The 21,478-nt window shown below is 42.5% G+C and overlaps 1 protein-coding gene across 22 annotated transcripts in view; it reads left to right on the forward strand.

The window, feature by feature from the left end:
• Positions 1-21,478, forward strand: part of tcf7l2 (transcription factor 7 like 2) — an 89,042-nt gene that overhangs the window by 54,053 nt on the left and 13,511 nt on the right. For all 22 annotated transcript variants that reach the window (XM_078278511.1, XM_078278510.1, XM_078278515.1 and 19 more), the window contains 2 exons: positions 17,635-17,767; positions 20,448-20,550. In XM_078278511.1, coding sequence (XP_078134637.1) covers positions 17,635-17,767; positions 20,448-20,550 — 236 coding nt within the window. The remainder of the gene's footprint in view (positions 1-17,634; positions 17,768-20,447; positions 20,551-21,478) is intronic.

Below are 21,478 nucleotides of genomic sequence, written 5' to 3' on the forward strand. Positions count from 1 at the left end.
TCCTAAATATACATAATATAATACAAACATATATTTAATATTCTTTTATTAACACAGGTGAATATCATTTAATTAGCACAAAAATCCTCTGACAATATCGCTGCAAGTCAAACAAAATGTAATAATACATCTTAAACAATTCAGTGTGTCTGTCAATTACAGATACATGCTTATGTGAAGATGGATTTCAAAGATTATTAAATACCAAAAAACCAACAAATAAAACAACGTTTTTCCTGTAAAGCATTTTATTTCTTTAATCTGATAATAGCTCCCCTTGTTGGGTAAGAATAGATACTGCATTTATCATCGTCATCATAGTAGTGTTGCTAAAACTGTAGGTCACCGGCAGTCCACTTTATCGCCTCCTTTTCTTCCTAAAGAAATGTTGGACTCCTTTTAAAATGATTTTTTACGGGTTACTCTAGAGGTTACAGTATAGGGTTTCAACTTCTGTGGGAGTTGTGATCTGTTCTAATGAGAAAAAGAAAATGCAGCACCACAATGCTTTGTGTCACCCACTGAGGCTGAGAGATAGACAGAGGATTAAAAAAAAAAAGAAAGGGGAAAAAAAAAAAAACAATTTCTGGACATTTCTAGGAGATAAATTTAATTTCTTTGCTATTTGGAGGTCTTCTTTGAAAATGCAATTGTAATGAACACATTCAAAACTGGAGAATAGATTTACCCTCGGCTTCAAATAAGTCGGCGTTATCGGACTCTGTCATTCGCTCCTTCCCATTTTCGAGCTGCTAATTGATGTTTTTGATGTCGGCGAGAAAATTGAAGAAAATGTCATGTGTGAACCGGCGCGGAAGTTAATAAGATTGACTTCGTTGACTGAATTCACAATGAGCGAAGGAGAGGCGTGTAATGGGGACTGCTGCGAATTCGCCCGTCCATCTGCCGAGGGATGAAATCGACACCTAGCACGAATGGGCCCGTAGAGGTCGATATGGAGGGATGGATCATTTGGGATGCCCCCTCCATCTAAAACAAATAAATATATATCTCAGTTTTTAGCGGTTTTGTTTTCCCACTGATTGGAGTGCGTAAGCAGCTGTTTTTCCAGAGGGCTCCTGCCCGGGCCCGAGCCCAGCTTTTCGTTGGAGTCGTCTCCCAGAGCTGCCTCCTTCCTCGCTCCAAACAATACTCGTTCTTAATGCTGTTTTGAGTCTGAAAAGCCCCAGAGCTTTACAAAGGTTAGATTAAGATGTGGCTAAAAGATGCACCAATATCAGTTAGGGTCATTGCATATGCTTGGCCAATGTGTAACAGAGCCTGAACTTAAATCCCCTTAAATAAAAGGATAGAAGCACCACCGGGGTCGCTCCATCTTGAGCCATTTATCGGGAGCTGGCTGAAAGCCAAACGTAGCCGCTTTATTTCTCATGTTCTTTCTCTTCAAGTAAATTTCAACCAATAATCAAATTATTAGTCAGAATTTGCCAATTTTTAATAAACATACAATTCATTTAAAAGTATTTATCTGTTAAGACACATTAACGTAAAGTGTGGGTTCTGCGTTTTTAATTGGTGTACGGATTAGTTGAGTTTGGTTCAGTGCTTCTGATTATTTTTCCTGGCCTAAAGGGGACTGAGCTAAACCCCTAATACGGCCAGCACCCCTAAGCGCTTTTCTTTTTGAAGACACCAAAGAAAAGAAAAAAAAGTGGCCTCTGCTAGCGTTCGGCCCTCCGAGGATCGTGGATAAGGGACATTATTCTCAGAATAGGCAATTAATTCCGCTGGCAACGATCGGTTAGAGCTTCTTCCCCCACCGCCCCTCCAAATGCCCTCCTCTCCACCCTCCACTCGCCATTTGAAATGCTAACACAATAAAATATTTTTCTATTGGTCCGTGTCCCTCGGCTAAGTCACCCGCCGCGGGCAAAGAATTTCATCGACTGATGAGACCACAGGCATGCCCGATAAAAAGGTTAACTGTACGTGACATGCAGTCCAAGTAGCCCGTGTTACCTTGAACTCTCAAGTTCTGTAACTTTTATTTGACTTTTTTTTATTGTTTGCGAGCCTGGGCTTGTTTGGCTGCCGTGTTGCCGTGTAACTGAAAAATGAGGATAACGTGACAGTTTCTTTTTTTATAAAGCAATTTCCTTGTTTTGATTGTGCTTTTCCTGCGCTGGCATTTTGCAGACGAGCTTCTATTGTCCGCTGATTATTTGACGGCGATTTTTTTCATTAAAAGAAAATGGGCTACAATCAAATGCACTGCCTTTCAGATGATAACACAGGACAGTTTTATCCATGTAATATACTGTTTTAGTACGATTGAGAAATTAATTTGTTGAACGGTGAAAATATTCCCCATGAACAAAATGAAATTGATTAAAAAGAATAAACCATTTTTATTTGTACTGAATTATTATTCTGAAACAACCAAAACTGTTTGCTTTCATTTACATTTTCCCTCTACACACGGAGTATACATTTTGTATCCATTGTGTTGGATTTTACAATAGCTTGGCTCTGCTGTGTGAGAATGAAGAACAATCCAGGTTGGCACATTTCTTCCACCTTCAGGGATAGGGAAGGTAGAGAGTGGGAGGAGGATTCCAGGCTGTTTTTAAATTGTTAGTAAAAGATATATGGGCACAGCACAGGTATAGCTGCTGCAATAACCCCATTCCCATCTTTCACAAACACACTTGCACACACATACAGTACACACACACACACACACAGAGTGCTGTGCGAGGACTGAGGCAGGTGGCTCCCCATGGCTGCAGCTTCATGACAACATGCCATTAGAAATAGCAGGCCTGTTGATCAATCCTGCCGACATGACAGCTTCGCCGCAAGGCCTGGCTCTTTGAGTGCCGACGCCGCGGCAGCTCCCTCTCCCGTTTCTCCCCACTAATTGGTGAAGGTTTCTCTTATATATGCTCGTGGCACAGGGCTTTTTTTCTCCTCCACCTCCTCCTTTTCTTCTTTTTCTCCCTCTTTTTGCTTTTTTAGCTTCCCTTTCCCCATCCATACCCCCACCGCTGCCACCCATTTTTATCTCTTTCTCTTAAAATATATATTTTTCAATTTTTTTCATTTTAACATTGTCACTTTGGAAGTGATAACTTTGGATGAGATATTGCAAGTAGGTTGAGTAAAGGGATGTGTGTGCCGCGGGCACTGTTCGTTCTGTATTTTATGCGGGACTATTGGAGCTGGGATTTGACATTGACTCTAGGCAATGTGCATCAGCACCAGATACACAATGGGGATCATCCAGAAAAAAAATATTAAATCTTTGTCAGGTGAAATGAAGGAGAAACAACCTTTGATACAATGGCATTTTTAATTGCATGGTTTATTTTGATAATATAGGCACGGCTGGTATAAAAACTATGTCTATAATTAAGTGACAATGTCATTTACATTGAAACTCATTTATTTATTTTGCTTTTCACAAATGGCTGTGTAGCAGAATCCGTATTTGTGTTTATTTGATTTATCACGTAATTCCTTTCTTTCTCATCAAACAGAATTAAGTTGCAAAATGTCAAAGCAATTGTCAGGAAATGGTTGTGTATTGCTTGCTGACTTGTCACGGCACACAGGGCTGCGTTCTAATTCCACCAGCGTTTCGCTACTGCATCACTCTTGAACGCCACCCACTCTGAATCTCTCCCAACTAAATAAATGAGGGGGGAGATAAGCACACATTAAATGTTTAACTGTCTCACATTTGTCATCTGTTTTACCCCTCTTAATTAAACAGACGCAGCTTAGCACCGGCACTCCAAGTGCAGACACACTTGCGTACACGCACACACACACACACACACACACACACACACACACACACACACACACACACACACACACACACACACACACACACACACACCCTGCCTGTGAGCACTGGAGCCTGAGCGCAAACACTGTCCTGCCGATGATTAATTTAGCCGTTAATTTCTTTTTACTCAGTCTTGCTAAGTTAGCAGCTCAGTGGAGGGCGAACCTGAGATTTTGTTTCTCAGTCTTGCAGGCTGTCTTGTTGCAAATGGAGGAGCAAAAGATACATTTTTTGTTTATTTTCTGTTGTTTTTTTTATTATTATTATTATATATATTTTTTCCCATAGTGGTTTAAGCTGGTAGAGAGGAAGCATTCTGTGGGCCAGTTGTGATTTGTGTCTGCTTCAGTATATAATAGTGATACACTGCATGTTGAAAACATTAACTACTACCTCCACCCAGTGGCACAGAATGAAAAAAAAGGCAGCTGTGATTGGCAGCACATAGTATTTAATGTAGTGGGAAGACTTGCCTTAAGCAAAGAGGGGGATGTATTCACCACACAATAGTAGTGCTATCTCCCTCTCTGCATTGTCTCTCTCATTGCCGACCTTATTACATGCCGTATTTGGCATGAAGAATCCCCTTCTTATCGACACTGAATTTTAATGCGTATACGCTTAGATGGCCGCCATATTCTAGTAGTTGTTTTGACATCATATTGCATTTTCTGTGTGAGTGTTGGTTTATTATTTCTTGGTGAATCAGAAAGGAGATCTGTCTCCACCACTGTACACTACTGTGCTCTCAACTTGCTGACTGTTGTGTAAAATGTGGTTCGATTGAACATTGTGTGGCACCGGTGCTTTGCCGGTTCTTGGGGCATCAGCAGACGTGGAAAGGGAAAGAAAAAGCAGTAGCCTGTGCCCGGGGTGAGTGGGAGAAGTGAGGAGAGTAGAATTGGGGGGTTCCTCTGAAGCCCCCTCTCTAGATCCGAGGAGCGGAGCGGGGATCAAAGTGGCTTGTTTTATGTGGCTGGTGTGAGACTTTGAAGTCTCTGAGTCACCTACAGCACTCACTTCATCAAGTTCACTAGTGTCTTAATAGCAGATCAATAAGTTTCAAAGTCAGAGAGTTAATTTGATACTAGCGCTGATGTGATCACGCTGGGCCACAGAGCTGCCTGCTCTGCTCGCTCTCGTCTCTCTCTTTCCTTCGCTCCTCCTCACCTAGATTGGACCTGTTTTAGGCTCTCAACTTGAATTAAGCTGCGGTGGGATTCTGTGTTCGGTGCCTGTTTTCACAGACAGCCTCGTGTGAACACTTAATCAGTGTCTGTGCTCGTGTCACAACAATTAAAAGATCATTTATTTGATTAGAATTTAATATACAGTATTCCTTCGCAGCCATTTGAATTTTAAGATCTACATTTTAGATCCATATTTTTTTTACATTAGTATTATTATTTATTAATGTGAATTAATACTGTCTGTAATGCAGATATTTTATTTCTCTGATATTATGGGCGACAAATTATTGAATTTGTCTTTGCTGCAAATAATTATAATTTTTAATGGATTCAAATGAATGTAATAAAAAACTGAATTTATTTTTGATTAAATCCGGTTTGGCTCTCTAATTTCATTACATGTATCTTTCTTTGCTGCTGAATTGGATCAATCCTAATGTAGATGTCTCACTGTGAGATCTTGTTAATATAAGTTCTAAATTGTAATAGCAAATTATGTCTATAATAATACACATTTTAACATGAACTAAATTCATTCGAAAATCGAAAACAGATCGAAATCTAATATTTTGTGTGTGAATGGTGCGCTGGAAAACAATTACGGAAATGCCGACGGCTTTTGGAGATTGGAAGAATTAGGAAAACGGAGCGCTTTCTTATGCACGCTTTTCATTTTAGAAAAAGGCTGCACCATCTGTATTTGGTTCCGTGACACCAGTGAGTCGGTGAGGATGGATCAGCACCTGGAGAACAAAAGGCCAATTTAGTATGTTCATCTAAGGGTTGCTAATGGTATTAGGGAGCCGGCAGGGTGGTCGGCAGGGGCCCGGCACTCCAAGGTGAGCTCGCAGCTTGACCCCTATACTCACACCAATTCACTGGGCTGGCATTAGTGCCCCACATCTGCTATTTGTTTGTGTGACCCCCCCCCCCCCCCCTCCCCTCAGTGCTTTCCCCTTTATTTTTTTAGTGGTACGCTTCAGAAAGGCGCAAGGAGAAAATAAGTTTTATTTTGACCCAAATAAGATTTTGAATGCGGCCGCTCCCCTCACGGAAATCACTGAACGGAGAAAACGAATCAGATAATTGTGAAAAAAGGGATGGATGCTGCTTTCGAAGCTTGCCTCTGTGTTGCTCAGAATTTACAATATGTGAGAAAAGAGAAAAAAAAGGGTTTGCTTTTTAAAATCGTGCGAAAGATACAATGATGCTTTGGGTACTGAGGAGTGAAGAAGATGGGATGTGATCTGCTTAATTTTTCAAGACAGGTACCGGTAGGACTGCTTTTGCTTTAAATATTTCAGATATGAGAGAGCTTTTATATTTATTAAAGCATTCCAGAAATAATTTCCATGAGAAAAAATGGAATGACATACATCATTATGTAGAAGCTATTTAAAATTGTGCATTGTGACATATGTGATGAAGGTTTGGAAAATTGTGCAGAGAGCTGTATTTGACTGAGCCGTGGTTCCCGGCGTGAAGCTGTTTCTGTGGGAAGCGGGTGGTGGATCAGGGAGAAAGCTCCAGGATGCTGGAGCTGAAATGCTGCAGCGGGCGGTGCTGATGGAGGCTGCCTGTGTGGTCCACAGCAGTCGGTGCGCCGCCAGGCTCTGCCGGGCTCTGCCGAGAGTGTTGGAGGTCCAGGATTTTAATAAATGTTTTATTTTAAATTTAGTGCCAGCATTGTTCACAGTGCAGCGCTTGTACATCTTTATTTCTATTAATGTTCCAACAAAGGTGAAAAAGGTAATCCAGATCTTCTTGTGAAGAGAAAATCAAGGAGAATAAATCCGTTGAATTTCATAAAGGATGTTCTTTGAATTAAAACTTTTTCTGCCGTCATCAACATTATCAGTAATTTATTATTTCAATCCTATAAAAAAATAAATGTTAAAATTATGAGTCTAAATATTTCTATATTCCGCTCCTTTTTTTTTCTTGAGGTTCCCGCTGTTCATGCACCATGAAATCTTGCTTCATTAAAAGTGTATTAATCTTGTCTCGTCTCATGGGAGGTACCTTAAGATGATGTTGTGTCTTTTTCTTTAAATTGTTGGAGGAAAAAAAAAAATCTTCCAGATTTGGTCCCTGTCAGTCAGAAATAATTGTGTGCTTAATCTTGTCCCTGATGGATGACTTGGAGTTCAGCAATGGGCCAGCTCCAATGACAAATACAATATTAATATTCATTAACTGCTTTGACAATGCTAATTTTGATGCAGTAGTAAAGGGCCTTCCAAAGTTAGCGGCCAAAGCATCAGAGCTGAGCAAGGTGGCAAGATAATTTGTGCTGCTTTACTGAGCTGAAGGCTTTTAAAGTCTTAAGCAGGAGAAAAAAAGGCTAGGTACCACAAACAAAATAAAAGAGAAAGGGAAAAAGTTCAGACGCATTGGAAACCAGGACTGTGGAAGTAATACGATCAAGAGACGGCTACACAAATTTGACACCTCCAATGCTGCATCTTTGAGCAAATATTTTTTTATTTAACGAAAAACTTACAACAAAAAAGGAACACAACATGGTAAGTCAGCACATTTTTTTGTTTAATCTTTTTGATCTTTTCAATTATCGCTATTTGAAGATCAATAGTCATTTTTTTCTGCTGTGGTTAAAAGGCTCACAGCGGTGGTATAGTGGATGGTCGGATCACGGCTTTAAGAGTGGGATTCCTCTCTTCAAGCCACCAGTTAGCCGGGTTGAATTTTCTATTGCCAGCTCTCCTGAAAACCTTACGACGCTTGTATCCATTTATTGGTATTTTTGGTATTGTTTTAACTGCTGTTGTTGGCTTGTTGTGTGGCAGGTTTGAATTGGAGTTGGGGTTCCTTTTCCCCTCTCAGTTGTCTTGAGAGAGTTCAGGCAAGAGAGTTGGAGGTGCCATAGCTGCACTACAATGGCTCTTTTGGTGATAAATGTTTGTTTTTTTTGTCTTTTCTTTGGCAATTTTTTTCCGGGGCTTCCTAAATCAAAAATTGGGGCTACCGACGGGCAGGACTGAGGGGCAACGTGGCTGCGACACCACACACCCTTTGCCCCGGATCGTAATGCTTTCTCTCGCCTTTTTTTCTGACACTTCTGCCCAGTGTTTGTGTTTTTGATTTTGTATTTAATTTAGTGTGACTTGCGGTGAATGGAGCGTGGCTAGTTTTGGGGATTAATGACATGACGAGAGACACCCCGCTGCTTGAGTTTAGCCAAGTTAGGGCAACTCCTATAGACGGCACTCCACTACCTTTATGTCTGCCAAGCCGCTGAATAAAAGCCTCTCTCTTTCTCTCCCTCTTTTTGTTGTTCTTTCAACTTATCAAAGAAAGAGAGATGGACACAAAAGAGCTTATTAGGGGGGATATGAAGATGGGTGAGGGGGAAAGAGGGAGTCCCGGTCAGATGCAGAGAAGAGCAGCGCAGCCTGAGTGTGCGTTTGTATGCATGAGGGGGCTGAGAGTGAACAGCCAGCTCTGGCCATCGCGGTCCCCTCCGCTCTGGGACCTGAAGGGCTGCCGTTCTAAGTTGCTCCAGCATACCTTGGCTTTCGCCCGGTCCTCCAGCCGCTCTCTTATCGGCTTAACCCATCGGGCGTTAGCGAGGGGCTGCCGTAGATGAGGTGCTGCCCCCCAGTGGATTAGTGGCTGACATGGCGGTGGGAGTCTGCTTGGAGTCTGTGCACTACCACGAGTGCCAGCATGCTTGTTTTAACCAGGAACCGAGCAGCATCCCAAATACAGCTCTTTTAAATGGTAAGACTTTTCAACATTTTAATTACAGCTGTGCTTTATTTTCTGGTGCTTGTTTGGCTTTAAATATTATGTTTTGATTGGATTTATTCATGGCTATTTTTCTAGGCTCCATTTGGCAATTTATAACACTTATGTTGCTAAGTGACAGATTGACAATTTGGATAATGAAAGGCAGTGTTTGATTGCTTTGTCTTGACAGCCTGACAGGGGAGTATTATTCTAAGACATCAAACTAAATACTATTATTGTTTATTCTATGGTAAAACACAATTACATTAAATCCAATTCATTAATACCATTATTTATATTCAAGCAACTTCAAATATTATATGTTGTATTGGCATTTAGAATTTAGGAATTTTGAGCCTATCTGCTATTTCTGTGCTTCTGCTGTCATAACTAAATCAGAGTTAATATTTATTTATAGTTCATGTCTAAAAAATTTAAGTATCTGTGATTTTTAATCAACATTTTTCTAAATAACATAATTATACTGTAATAATTATAGTATATGCTAAAAGAGGAGAACCAGGATGTGTTTGTTAAAATTATTTTCTCTTTACGGTTTTATCCTGCATTGTTCAAATGTACCTGTGAAAATAATGAATTTGTAAAGGTCATAGGCCGTTCCGTTTCCTTGTTTTGTAAAAGTTTTTGTTCTTCCTTTTTTTTCTTGTATTGCACACTTTTTGGTCTCGTGTGAACATCTCAGACAGTGGAGTAGAATAGAGTATTTTTTTCTCCCCCCTGTGCTCTCTTGTGTTGTGGCGTTGATGCTATTGTGGCTGGGTGATTGGGAGCTGTCCATCACTTGCTGGTGAACTGGCAGTTTACTTAAGAAAGTGCACGTGGGACAAAAGGAGATGGCAGGAGTGTGTCAGGCCGGTTGAATAGAGGGAGGGCAGGCAATTAGCCACCGCCTTGTCGGGGTTCTTTTACTTGTCAAGCTGGAGCCCCGGCACTATTGTCCAAGCTGTGTAAAGGACATTCCCAGGGCTTTGTTTTGGCTTTAAGGGCCTCAGGACTGCCTGCTGCAGGCCAGGGGAAGAGCAGGGTCCTAACAGTGACAGAAAGTCTGAACGAGTGCAGGAGAAAAAGAAAGGAACCGCGTATTAAGAGAAAAGTCTCTGTAGGTTTGTAGTTGTTTCTGTTGCCAACTTTTCAAATGCCTTAATACAGCTGAACAACATTAATCTTTTTTGTTTTATTGGCATTGCTTTCAAAGATATTTTTTCCAACATTTCTAAATTCCCTTACTTTAGCTATTTTTCCTTAATTGTTTTCTTCTTCAATAACCTTCATCAGGTTTTATTAAAAATATAATAAATGTTAATGTGCTTAGATGGAAATCATGTTTTTCTATAAATATTTAATTTGTCATGGTCATTAGTCAGATTCAGGTTGTTAGATGTTATAAAAGGTAATAAACGGGTGACAAGTCTTGTTAATTATAGAATGTAAAAATAAACGATTAGAAACAGTGTCAGAATTTTCACTTGTGATCATTTTAAATTACTGTGAAAAATACAATTTCTTTGTCTGAGGGGATTTAACATTTTAAAGATTTTTCTATTCCTTTATTAAGCATCTAGATAATTTCCTTCCTAATTTCCCTAATATTAAATGTCTAATGTGGGAAAAAAATCTTTTCCCTCAGCCATCTCAAGAAAAACAATTAAAATATGTTTTTGTCAACACACATTTTTTTAAAGCAATGTGGCAAATTTTAGGCACATGTTTTAGTTTTCCAAAATATCAAAAGTCATGTTTGATGGTATTCCCCTTCAATGAACCTTGTCTCTGTGTGTGCTCTGATGGCCAACAGATCTCTTTGAGATTTCTTTGCGCTTGTTGAAAGACAGTCTTGACCATTCAAAGCTTATCATTTGACTTTATTATTGGGAAGAATAGTGGATTTGAAGGTGAAATAGTTGCAGAGACAAGAGAATGGGGAGAAGAGGGCAGTGAGGAGGGGCTCGAGGCGTTGTTCACATGTACCTTGAATGGAAAGAGAGTTTAGGGGGGAGTTAAGAGAAGAATTGTTCTCTCCACTCTAAGGTATTATTCAGAAAAAGGGTGAGAGCGGGAAAAAAAAATAAAAAGAGTTGCGACGAAAGGTGCCACGTCTGTGTCAGAGGGAAGACTTTCCCTCCCTCTCCTCGGTTTACCCCCCCCCGGAAAGTGGGTATGAAGAGGGGACTGTCAGCATCACACAGATAAAGTGACTGTTGGCCACACTTTGCTGAGCCTGCCCTCCCTTTGTGGATGTTGTTGTGTCTTGTTCCTTTTTTCCCCTTCTATCTCACTCCCTCTCCTGCTCTCTCCTCTTTGTCTCCATCTCTCGCCTTGCTTGCTTTACCTTGTAGCCAAAGCTTTTCAAGCTGCCAGTTCGTCTCTGGGCATCCTGGAGGCACAGCAGAGCCCACACACATACACACACATACTCTTAAGGAACACATACACAGGCCCAACGTACAGCAGGGATTTGGGTAATAACAGATTTTTTTTCTGTTTGTGAGTGTATTTTTTCTGGAGTATTGCTAGTGGGAAGACTGCTGCAGTGCTGAAAAGCTGCTCACAGTAATTTTTCCTTCTCTCTGTCCACATTCTGACTCTCACTTTTTGTACTTCTTGTCACTGGCATCAAAACTTTCACTGAGAAGAAGAGGAGACTGCTGGCTGCTAAGAGCAAGAGCTTCTGTGGTTAGAGTGAGGGATTTTGGGAATTCTTTTTTTAATGATGGAACTGGGTGGGTGGGGAGGATTGTGGTGACTTTGTGTTTATATGGGAAACTAGGCCTCAGAACCTGAACCTGCTCTAGACGCCTCAAGAGATACACACACACTCACACACACTCTGTGTCAAAACCTGAGGGAACAATGGTCAGCCGGCCACGGCACCAAGTGCAAACAGGGGGGGGGCGATAAACACACATGCACACACACCACACATGCCCAGCAACACACTCGCACACATTGGAGGAAGAAGCCAAGGCAGAAACAGACAAAGAGGGAGAAGTGGAGGAGAGAAGCGGCCAAGAGAAGCAAGAGGGCTTCTCCCTGGCGTAGAGAGGGAAGGAGGAGCTGGGGGGGGCCAGGTGGAAGGAGGAGGAGACAGGGGCGGGGGTGGGACCGAGGGGGTCATGTACCCGCGGGATGGAGCTTCAGCCGGGCCGGAGGAGACGGGAGCCAAGGCAGGAGTCCTGGGCCCCGGGCTCTCTCTCCTCCAGCAGGTGGGCTGCTGGCACCTCAATCTGAGCAGCTGGGTAAGTAACGCAGTACTGCTCCCCTGCTTCTTCACTCTCTCTGCTTTTTCTTACCACTGAAGGCTTTTAGCATTATTCTGACAGGTTGTTGTTGTTGTTGTTGTTGTTGTTGTTGTGGTGCAGGTTGGTAGTAGGGTGGTGAGGGGAAGGGAGGGGGGTATTTGGGCGGAGAGAGTGGTTTAAAATGTGCTGTCACAAAAACAACTTTTGTGTGTAGCGTTTTGTGTTTTCATTGTCTTAAATATGCATGCTAATAGCTCAAAACATGGATTGATGCTCCACAGGTTTTTGTAAATGTCACACACTTTAAAACAAATCCAGAATGATATTGCTACTCTTAAATTGAGGCCTACATAATAAATGTAAAAGTTGATTTAAAAAGGACATTTTCAGAAACACAGTTCTCTCGTGAGGAATATTATTTACTTTACAAAACATTATTTGATCAAGCTCATGTCTTAACCATGAAATGTAAAATAAGATTTCAATAACCTCAAAGATTAACATATTCCTTTGTTAATGGTGCCATCCAATTCAAATTCTTAATTGCCTGGCTTTCAACTGAAATTCTGAGGGGCTGATTGCATTTCAAAAGGCAGAATTCAGTCTGGCTCTTAACACTGTGATACAATATCAACTCTTAGAGAAGCCCCTTTAACTCAGGTATGAGAGCTCAAGAGGCTGTTTACATTGAAAAGGGAAAGCTTTAACACACATGTGTCTAAGAGGCGATTTGTCTTCACAGAATACAACAGTTACTACCAAATACCACTTCATATTTAAGCTATTTGTGCGCAGTTTTATTTGTCTGTGACATATCAGAACATGTCCTTTCTGCGATTCTATTTGATGTGCCGACTATCAAAGATGGGAAGCAAAAATAAATGGTGACGAACGACTTGAGTGCTAGCGTAGAGAGCAGGAGGAAGGGGAGCAAAGGCTCTGGCCCACATAATATTTTTGTTCAGCGCTCTGATCAAGCAGTCGGCATGTCACTGCAGCAAAGTGAATAGATTAACTTTTAAATATACTGTGGTCTCGGGAGCTCCTTACCCTCAGAGACGCATCTTCTCTGCAAGAGAAAACTGATCAACACCTCCATATCTGCTTTTTAAATCCTTTTGCTCCCCCTCTACAATTCCAAGGTTCATAATATTGTGAAGAGTTTTTTTTTTTTTCTTCTCACCAGTGATTAACCAAGAAATATTACTTCTGAAATGTAGCAGGGTTTTTAATCAGAGTGGTATGCTGGAGGATCGTGGCTCTGATAAGCCTTTAATTTGTCAGAGCATTTCATATTCCATTGCCGTTAATCTTTAAGTATTCCTTTTAGATTGTCTGCTTGAATCTGACGATTGATTTGACTGAGTGCTACCTGTGTGTGTGTGTGTGTGTGTGTGTGTGTGTGTGTAATAAGCGGTTTGCTAGGAGATGAAGATCTGTAGCCTGGAGGGGGCACTCTATACCTCCCCAAGGAAAACAGCAATCATGTGTGTAAATAGATTTCAACAGGAGGACATTGAGTGATACCAAATGAATCATTAAATTGGTGACAGCACAGTTTGTACTTTTTGTTTAAAAAAAGAATTGAATCAAAAAGTGTGCACATACTCACACACACATACAAATGACTCTTACACTTTACACCAGCCTCCCAGTGTTGGTGTTGTGTGTGTGTTCTGTGTTGTCACTTTATGTGCCTTGGACGTGGGACACTTACACGCTCTGGGAGAGGCTCAGGGCGCTCTGACAGCTTTTTCTGCTTGCTTTGGAATTTGGAGGCCTGAGAGGACCCCAATCCATCACGACACTGTCATCCCCACATCTCTCTCCTCTCTTCCTGGCCTCCCTTCCCTGCCCCGGCCTCACTACAGCTCATTAGCGCCCCGCAAGCTGTTGTGACAACTCATCATATCATGACATAAAGCAGAAAGACAGAGGCTCAAGCCCTCCGCCCGGCCACCCTACCCCCTGGGCCAGCAAGGTCATCACCTTTACATTTAGGGCTCAAATTGGCCCTGCGAGGTGCCACCAGGCGGAAATGCAAGGCCAACAGCTTTTTCCTGTCCGGCCTCCACCTCTCTGTCTCCCTCCCTTTGTCTCACTCCGTCCTGCTGTCACTTTCTCACCCCCTCTGCCTTCTCCTGTAACCCTCTCTCCCTCCCCACAGGTCCGACTTAAAGCAGCTTATTCATTTGTCCACTTCCAAAAGGCTCTTTTCACATGATGGTGCAACAGCATTAGTCACCAGCTATTATAGGAAATATTTTACACTTGATATAGTATTCTGGTTGTACCAGCACTGCAACTTGTGAGATGAGTTTTACTTTGTTTGAAGTTTTGAAACTGAAAAATAGTGGAATTTGTTAGCCATCAATGGCTAGTAGATTAACAGGAATTGTAAAGAAGCACCATCTTGATCACAATGACACAAAAAATGAAATATATTCAGTGGTATAAGCATTTTTTCCTTTGAGCTTGTGAGCCTTGCAGTTGGAAATAGAAGAATAGAATAGAATAAATAGAGCCAAGGCAATATCAATAACATAACCAGAGGCGGCAACTTCTGCTTCTGTTTGTGTCTGCTGTACTTAAGTGTGCTGCCTGCACTTCACAGCACTGGCCTTCCTCAGCAGCAGGCGCTGTATGTGTCCTGGACGAGAAAAGAGTCAATGTGCTCATTGATGTTTGTGCAAGAGTGTGCTCTTAAATTTTTGTGCAGGGTCTTTTGAATGCCAAAATCTCTTTTTTGAGGCTTGAAAACCTGGTCTTTATGACTACAGAGCGGTGTGCTTGTTTGTCTTCTGCTGTATTTGTTTATTGTAATGACGGAGATGGTGTGCAGAATGCAAGTCAGCGGGGGTGTAGGGGCAGGAAGTGTTCTTTCTTTTCCCCTGGCTTTTGTTGAGCAGGGAGAGTAAAAGCCTCCCACGTTGCTTGCGTTTGTTTCTCGCCGCTCTTTGGGCTCTGTGCGACTGAAGCACCTAGCAGCCTGCCAGACGAGTCCTGGGCTTGTATTTTCCCACAGTGGCCACAGGGCAGGTGCTGGGCCTCATTTCCGCGGGGCCCACCGGGTGCTGTCTTGACATCAGCGGAAGACAAAGTGGATGCTGCTTTGTGTGCGATGATCACATGGCATGTAGAGTGAGCAGGTGAGCTGATTGAAGACATCAGACTACAGGAAGTCCACATCAGATGAGTGACCATGTATGCGTTGGGTGATCAACACTGTGGGTGTGATTATGACTGTTGTCACTGGCAGCTTTCACCCATGTCAGCAGATAGAGGAAAGGAAAGACCTCTGAAGGAATGTAAAAATATACCATTTAAAGATCATTCATTGGAAAGTACCACCAACATACCAAAACTTGAATTTATGTAGCCATGTTCTTTTCTTATCTTCACGGCTCAGCCAATGTCTGTAGTGGACTGAGCCAACTGTGGAGGCAGCAGTCAATCCAGCCAGTTACTATTTGCCTCGCTCTGGGCTTTTTGGGATTTAAAAAAAGAGCACACTCTTGGACCACAAGTGACTATGATGTAAATCGGCTGGCTTCTAGCTCTCTCCGTCTCTCTCAGTCCCATACACACCCTCCCTAACACCCTCTGTCTAAATGTGGACTCAGTGGATGGGCATTTTGAACTGTCTTCCCAATGGCTAGGGCCCCTGGACAAAAGAACTCATTTAAATGGCCACTAAAGCTTTTCAGCACCAAGAGATGAAGAATTGACAACATTCTTTCACATCATTACCCGAGGGAAGAGCAGGGAGTCGTGAAGGAGGAGGTTAGGAGGTGAGAGATAGAGGGGGGACAAGAGGAAAAAGAGGGAGCAAGAGAGTGGGAGACAGAGGCCATCTTCTAGCATTCAGCTGCAGACTCATCAGCTGCATTTGGCAGCTGTCATAACCCCCATCCTGATTGTTTTTCTACCAGTTTATTCTTTTTCATCCCACTAGTTTAGATGCACAGATCAAATCAGCTACGCAACGAGGAGTGCCTTGGCTTGTGTTTCTTTTTAACGAATCCCATTTTGCCTACCGCCCCTTCCACCCCCCCCAGACCCACAAACACATATACACACCCCCAACCCCTCTCTGCTTTTCTCCTCCATAGCCTTTTCAGCTCAGGGCTGTGAATGAGTCCCAGGAGTCTCTCTGCCTCCCTGGAGTTCTGCTGGGGTTCATTAATCTTTCATTGGGACCATGGCAATAGGGAATGCCCCCCCTTTCCCATTCTCCACTCCCCCACCACTGCCACTACAGAATAGAGGTCTAGATGGCCAGGCTTGTACACACCATACAGATGGACAGCTTTAACTACCCAGTGAAAATTTAGTACGGGACTCTGAATGGACTGTTGATGTATTAAGCTCTCGCACGGGCCCGATATTAACTTCAGTCTCAAACAGCCCAGCAGTAAGTTCTGCTCACATTTGTCTCGCCCTGGGCCCACAGCTTTGCATTTGTATTGTCAATGAGCATCGGACAACTGAGCATCATTTGTATGTATGCCCCCCTGCCAACATCTAGTCCCATTAATGTTTTTCAAAGTATTTTGGAAATGTGCCACAGTGGAGCGCTTTTTTTTTCTTCCTTCTTTCTGGCATGGGTTAAAGTCGCTAATGAGGGTGTGTGGCCTATGAGGGAGCAGATTGAACACACACACACACACACACACACGCAAGCAGCTTGGCGTCTAACTCCTCTCCCCCTGAACATATCATCCATGTTATGATAAGCCTGATTAGTGCTGCTTCTTTGACTGCTAAGGGCGGGATAAGGATGTGTGGGTAAAGAGGCGAGAGCAGGCTCTTCCACCAGCCTAATCTACAGCAGAGCTCTAATCTGGTTATCTTGTGGTCGGGGGACTGTGGACTGTGTGTGTATTAGTTTCTGTCTCAGCCTGGCCTGATGAGAGGGGCTGAGCTCCGGTTAACACAGGGGCCCACGGCAGCACACCCCTAAAGCTCCACTGTAATCTTTGGGTAATTGAAAAAAGGGGGCCTGCACCACTTACGAGCACAAAGAGAAGATTACATAGCTAAAACTAATTTGGCAAAAATGCAGAAATGGATTTTTCAGCCCCACCTCCTCTCTCCAATCCCTTTTATTACAATACACCCCTACCCTCCGTGAACCGTGCCCTAGGGGAATAGATGAGGGAAGGGGAGCGAGAAAGAGGGGAGACCAGGAGAAGGCTCGAGAGCAAGTAGGAGGAGAGGCGAGCAGAGCGCCGACTGGAGCTGCTAATGACTGTGGATTTACACGCGCTGCCTTGATTTTGTGGTTTACAGATGATCGATTACTTGACTGCAACCGTGGTTAAAAGTGCCTCATCACACATTAGACCCAAATGTGAACTGGCAAACCCCCCCAAGCCTCTTAGATTGTGTTACTGAATTCCAGGGTGACACCGCAGAAGTGTTTTTAATTACAAACCACACTATTTTCACTGTGGCTTGGCGGTTTGGCACCTCGAGAGTACCATGAATTTGATAGCTCGAGAGCCTTCAGACCAAGTTGTAATTCTGTGGCAGACGCCTGCTATCTCTATCCCCTAACCCAGATATTAACCCTGGCCTCTTTTTCTTTCCCCCTTTCTCTCTCTCTTCTTTCTCTCAGTCTAATAAGGTTCCAGTGGTACAGCACCCTCACCATGTGCACCCACTCACGCCTCTGATCACCTACAGCAATGAGCACTTCACACCGGGGAACCCCCCACCTCACCTACAGTCAGACGTGGATCCCAAAACAGGTGAAGTATTTTTACACTGTATGCATGTATGTTTGACTGCTGTGTAGAGATTTTTTATTCAAAGTAGAATTTCAGTTAGTAACATGCTACTTGATTCCTGCTAAAAACAACACCTTTAGAAAAGAGTACAGTGTGTTTTAAAAGTGTCAAGGATGAAACTTTTGAACACCCTGATACATTTCAAGAAGTTGAGAATTCCGCAGAAGCATTTCTCCTTAGATAAGGCACTTCAGCTCTTAGAAAGTGTTTGCACCGATGGGTGTATAAATGTTTTATTATGCCCTGCCATCATGGATCACATATGCAGGACTTTGTTTGTCTGGATGGCGTCTGTCTGTCTGTAGAGATATTCTTGTCAAAACAATTCAAGATTAAAAGATAATTCAAATGTCATATTTACAATACATGTATTCTATAAAGTAAACTGTCCTTTTCAATATTGATACCCCCATATATTATGAGAGGAAGTATTATGAAATAGAAATGCTAAATTTGTCCATTAATTTATTGACCTCAGAAACATAACCAGGACTGTTTACGAGACTGTGATAGTTATAGTGGGACAAAGTCATAGTCATCTCAAGTACTTCTTGTTGACAACTGCTGCTCTCATCTTACTGATTGAATTAGCTATCACACTCATTAACGTGGTTTGCTTAAATGGAAAGTGGCGTTGCATTCAAGAACAAGAACCTGAACAGTGGCTCATAAACCTCCTCGTAAAACATGGAATTCAGCAAACAACCTAGACTTCTCATGACCGCAACTCTGTTTGCCAAGACTCAAAACAAGACAGCCACTGTAGTTGGGAGGTCCTCACTTCTAAATACCAGAGACCGGAGTCCTCAAGACTGTCTTCTCGGAATCATATTTTTACCTAAGTACACAAAAATCCTTAAATGGAAGACCTTAGCACTTGGATTTATACAGATCTTTGATGATCGACTCTGTTGGTATGTCTTTACAGCCTGTTGATCCTGCAGATTTAGAGTGTCCATGTTAAGCAGTCAGATTCTGCCCACACATCTCTCCCACAACCATTCAGCATGCATTTTTAAGCAATTTTACTCATTTCCGTGGGCATCTTGACCCAGCACTTCATTCAGCCTATCTTTTCAGGTTAATGCATTTTCAGTGCAAGGAATACTTTCATGCTTTTCAGTGGTCTCTAGTGGATGCAGTCAATGTTTTAGGTAACAATGTTCCCTTATTATGATGGTTCTTACAAAGGGGAAATAATGTACCAGCTGCTGTTTAATGTAGTGCTTAATAGGGCTGCTTAATTGGGCTCAGTGTTTAATTAATTAATGAGCTGTATTAGGTCTTCAGTGCTGGGTGGTGAGGGGATAATGTTAGCAAGGCTTTCTGTTTTTTAATAGAATTTGCCTTTACTCCAAGCGGTACTCCAAGGAAAAAGTTCTCCGTTTAGAGACAAACTGCTGCGCTGCACATTGCACAAGAGTCAGTTCCTGGATAACCTGGATCAGCTGAGTTTGGGTGTAACCACGAACACCGGCCAAGTTCTGATCTGTGAAGATCGATCTGGCTCTCCTTCGGCCGTGTTGGCACTGTTCGAAATATCTGCAACAGCATCTGCGCAGGCGAGCCAGCTGTGTGGAAGAAACACACATCAGCCAAAATGAAAGTCCCCAAGTTCCTGGTCTACCGAGCGCACAAACCTCCCTGCTGTGCTTTTACACATGTCTATTGTTCCTTGTTTCAAGTTTGCCATGAGAGAGAAAGTTATTTTTACAACCGGCTGTGTACGAGACCTTTTCAAGGCGTTCATTCAGGGCAGCTTGTCGATGCAGTTTCTTCACCTGTCAGCTGCCACAGAAAGAAAAGGCAACACCGTGGATGCTGCGATTGCTCGACGATTCCCTCAACGAGAGCTGTCCTCAAATTGGACATCTTTGTCACTGTTTGTCTGTGGGGGACAACAAACTAAATTCTGTACGGGTTTTATATTAAATCTGTGGATCAGTTGGACGAATGGAGACAACGAGCCAATACATGCACTCACATTGTCATTAACTGTGTCGAAACATACAGCTATTGAAATAGTCAACCATTTACAGTATCTGAGTCAAAAGTATTGACTTCAACTTAAAAGGAACTTGTAGTTTAATTGATGCTGACTTTCAGCTCATAATCTGTAACTGCTGCGTATTTATAATATGGGTTTATTCATGCATAATATCAGGTAGAATCCATATCCATCCAGCCTTTATGTCAGTGTAAATCAGCCTGACTCAACCTGGAGCCCTGTATGAACATCTCTCTGATCGCAGAGAAGGCTTTAATTATATTGTTGTGTTTTGTTAACTTCTAAACCTCAGTCATTTTATATAATTAATCTTCTGAATCAGTAGACAAATGTGACAAGAATCGTGTTGGTGTTCTCTCCTCACCTCTCCCCCCTCTGCCTCTTCCAACACATTGTGCCGCCGCCGCAGCCTCAAAGGCCTTTGATCAGGAAGTGTGATTTAGCACTGTGTACATGTGAGCAACAAGCCCTCTTCCTCCTCCTCATCCTCCCATCTGCACTCCTGTGATGTCACTCCGTTCAGAAATTCTCAACAAAGAATGAATTCAGAACTGACAAAGATTTGGTTCTCTCTCTGTCATCATCTTGTCTGACCACCTCCTCCCTGCTCCTGTCATCCTCTTTCTTCCACAGGAATCCCAAGGCCTCCACATCCTCCAGATATATCTCCCTATTACCCGCTGTCACCTGGCGCTGTCGGCCAGATCCCTCATCCGTTAGGATGGCTAGTACCACAGTAAGCTAAATCTTTTTTTATCACTCTTTCTACTGTATTCTCTTATGAGTTGTGTGAAAATGTTCGCAAACCCACATATTGTCATGATTAATAAACTGTATTTTAAACCAAATAACAGCAAGCAATAGTAGCATATAGGACCTTAAATGTGTTAACACTGTACAGCAGGATGTTGTTCTTTATGTACACAAAGTCAAGTATGGAAGCTGTCTCTGTCTCCTCTCGATCCCCAGAGTAGGTGCTCTCTCTGTGTTTAAGGCCTCTAAACTCAAACCGGATCCCTTAACCTTCTAACACTCTCACTCGTGGACCACAACAACCCATTGCAGCCTTTTCAGGCCCTCACCAACCTCAGCTTGCTACTTTGTGGCAAATACTATTTTACATGTCCATGTATGGTCCAATTAGAGTAATGAACCGTGATTGCCCGTATTTTACCCACAATTCCACACGGGGGCTCTCCCCTGGTAACTCTTGTCAACACTTGTTAATATGACAAAAGGCTACAAATTAAGCTCTGTTAATTTAATGTTTTCTCACTGCGATCTAAATACCGAGAGAGGCCCCGAGCGCAGCCATGGCACCCTTTGATTTGCTGCACTTTATTTTGGTATAAATTTACATTCATTATTGTTTGTCTTTGGATGTGTAGACCTCAATTAGTGTGATGGCTCCATTAAAGAGACCCGCGCTTCGTCTTTAATTATCACAACAAAACACCTAGTTCCAGCTTGGGGAGGAACAGGGTCCCACTCTGTCGACACCGAGCGAAGGGTTATGAAATTTAATTAGCCATTGCTATCAAGATTTGTGGCATTCAAATTGTTCAGAGTTTTCCTCCCTTTGATCTACACTCTGCAATCCCCTAGATTTTTGTCCTGATCAAATGAGAATAAAGAGGCCCACGGTGGGGAGAGGAGAGAGACAG

The sequence above is a fragment of the Sander vitreus genome, chromosome 21 (genome assembly GCF_031162955.1).
Source record: "Sander vitreus isolate 19-12246 chromosome 21, sanVit1, whole genome shotgun sequence".
In the NCBI taxonomy this organism is placed as follows: domain Eukaryota; kingdom Metazoa; phylum Chordata; class Actinopteri; order Perciformes; family Percidae; genus Sander; species Sander vitreus.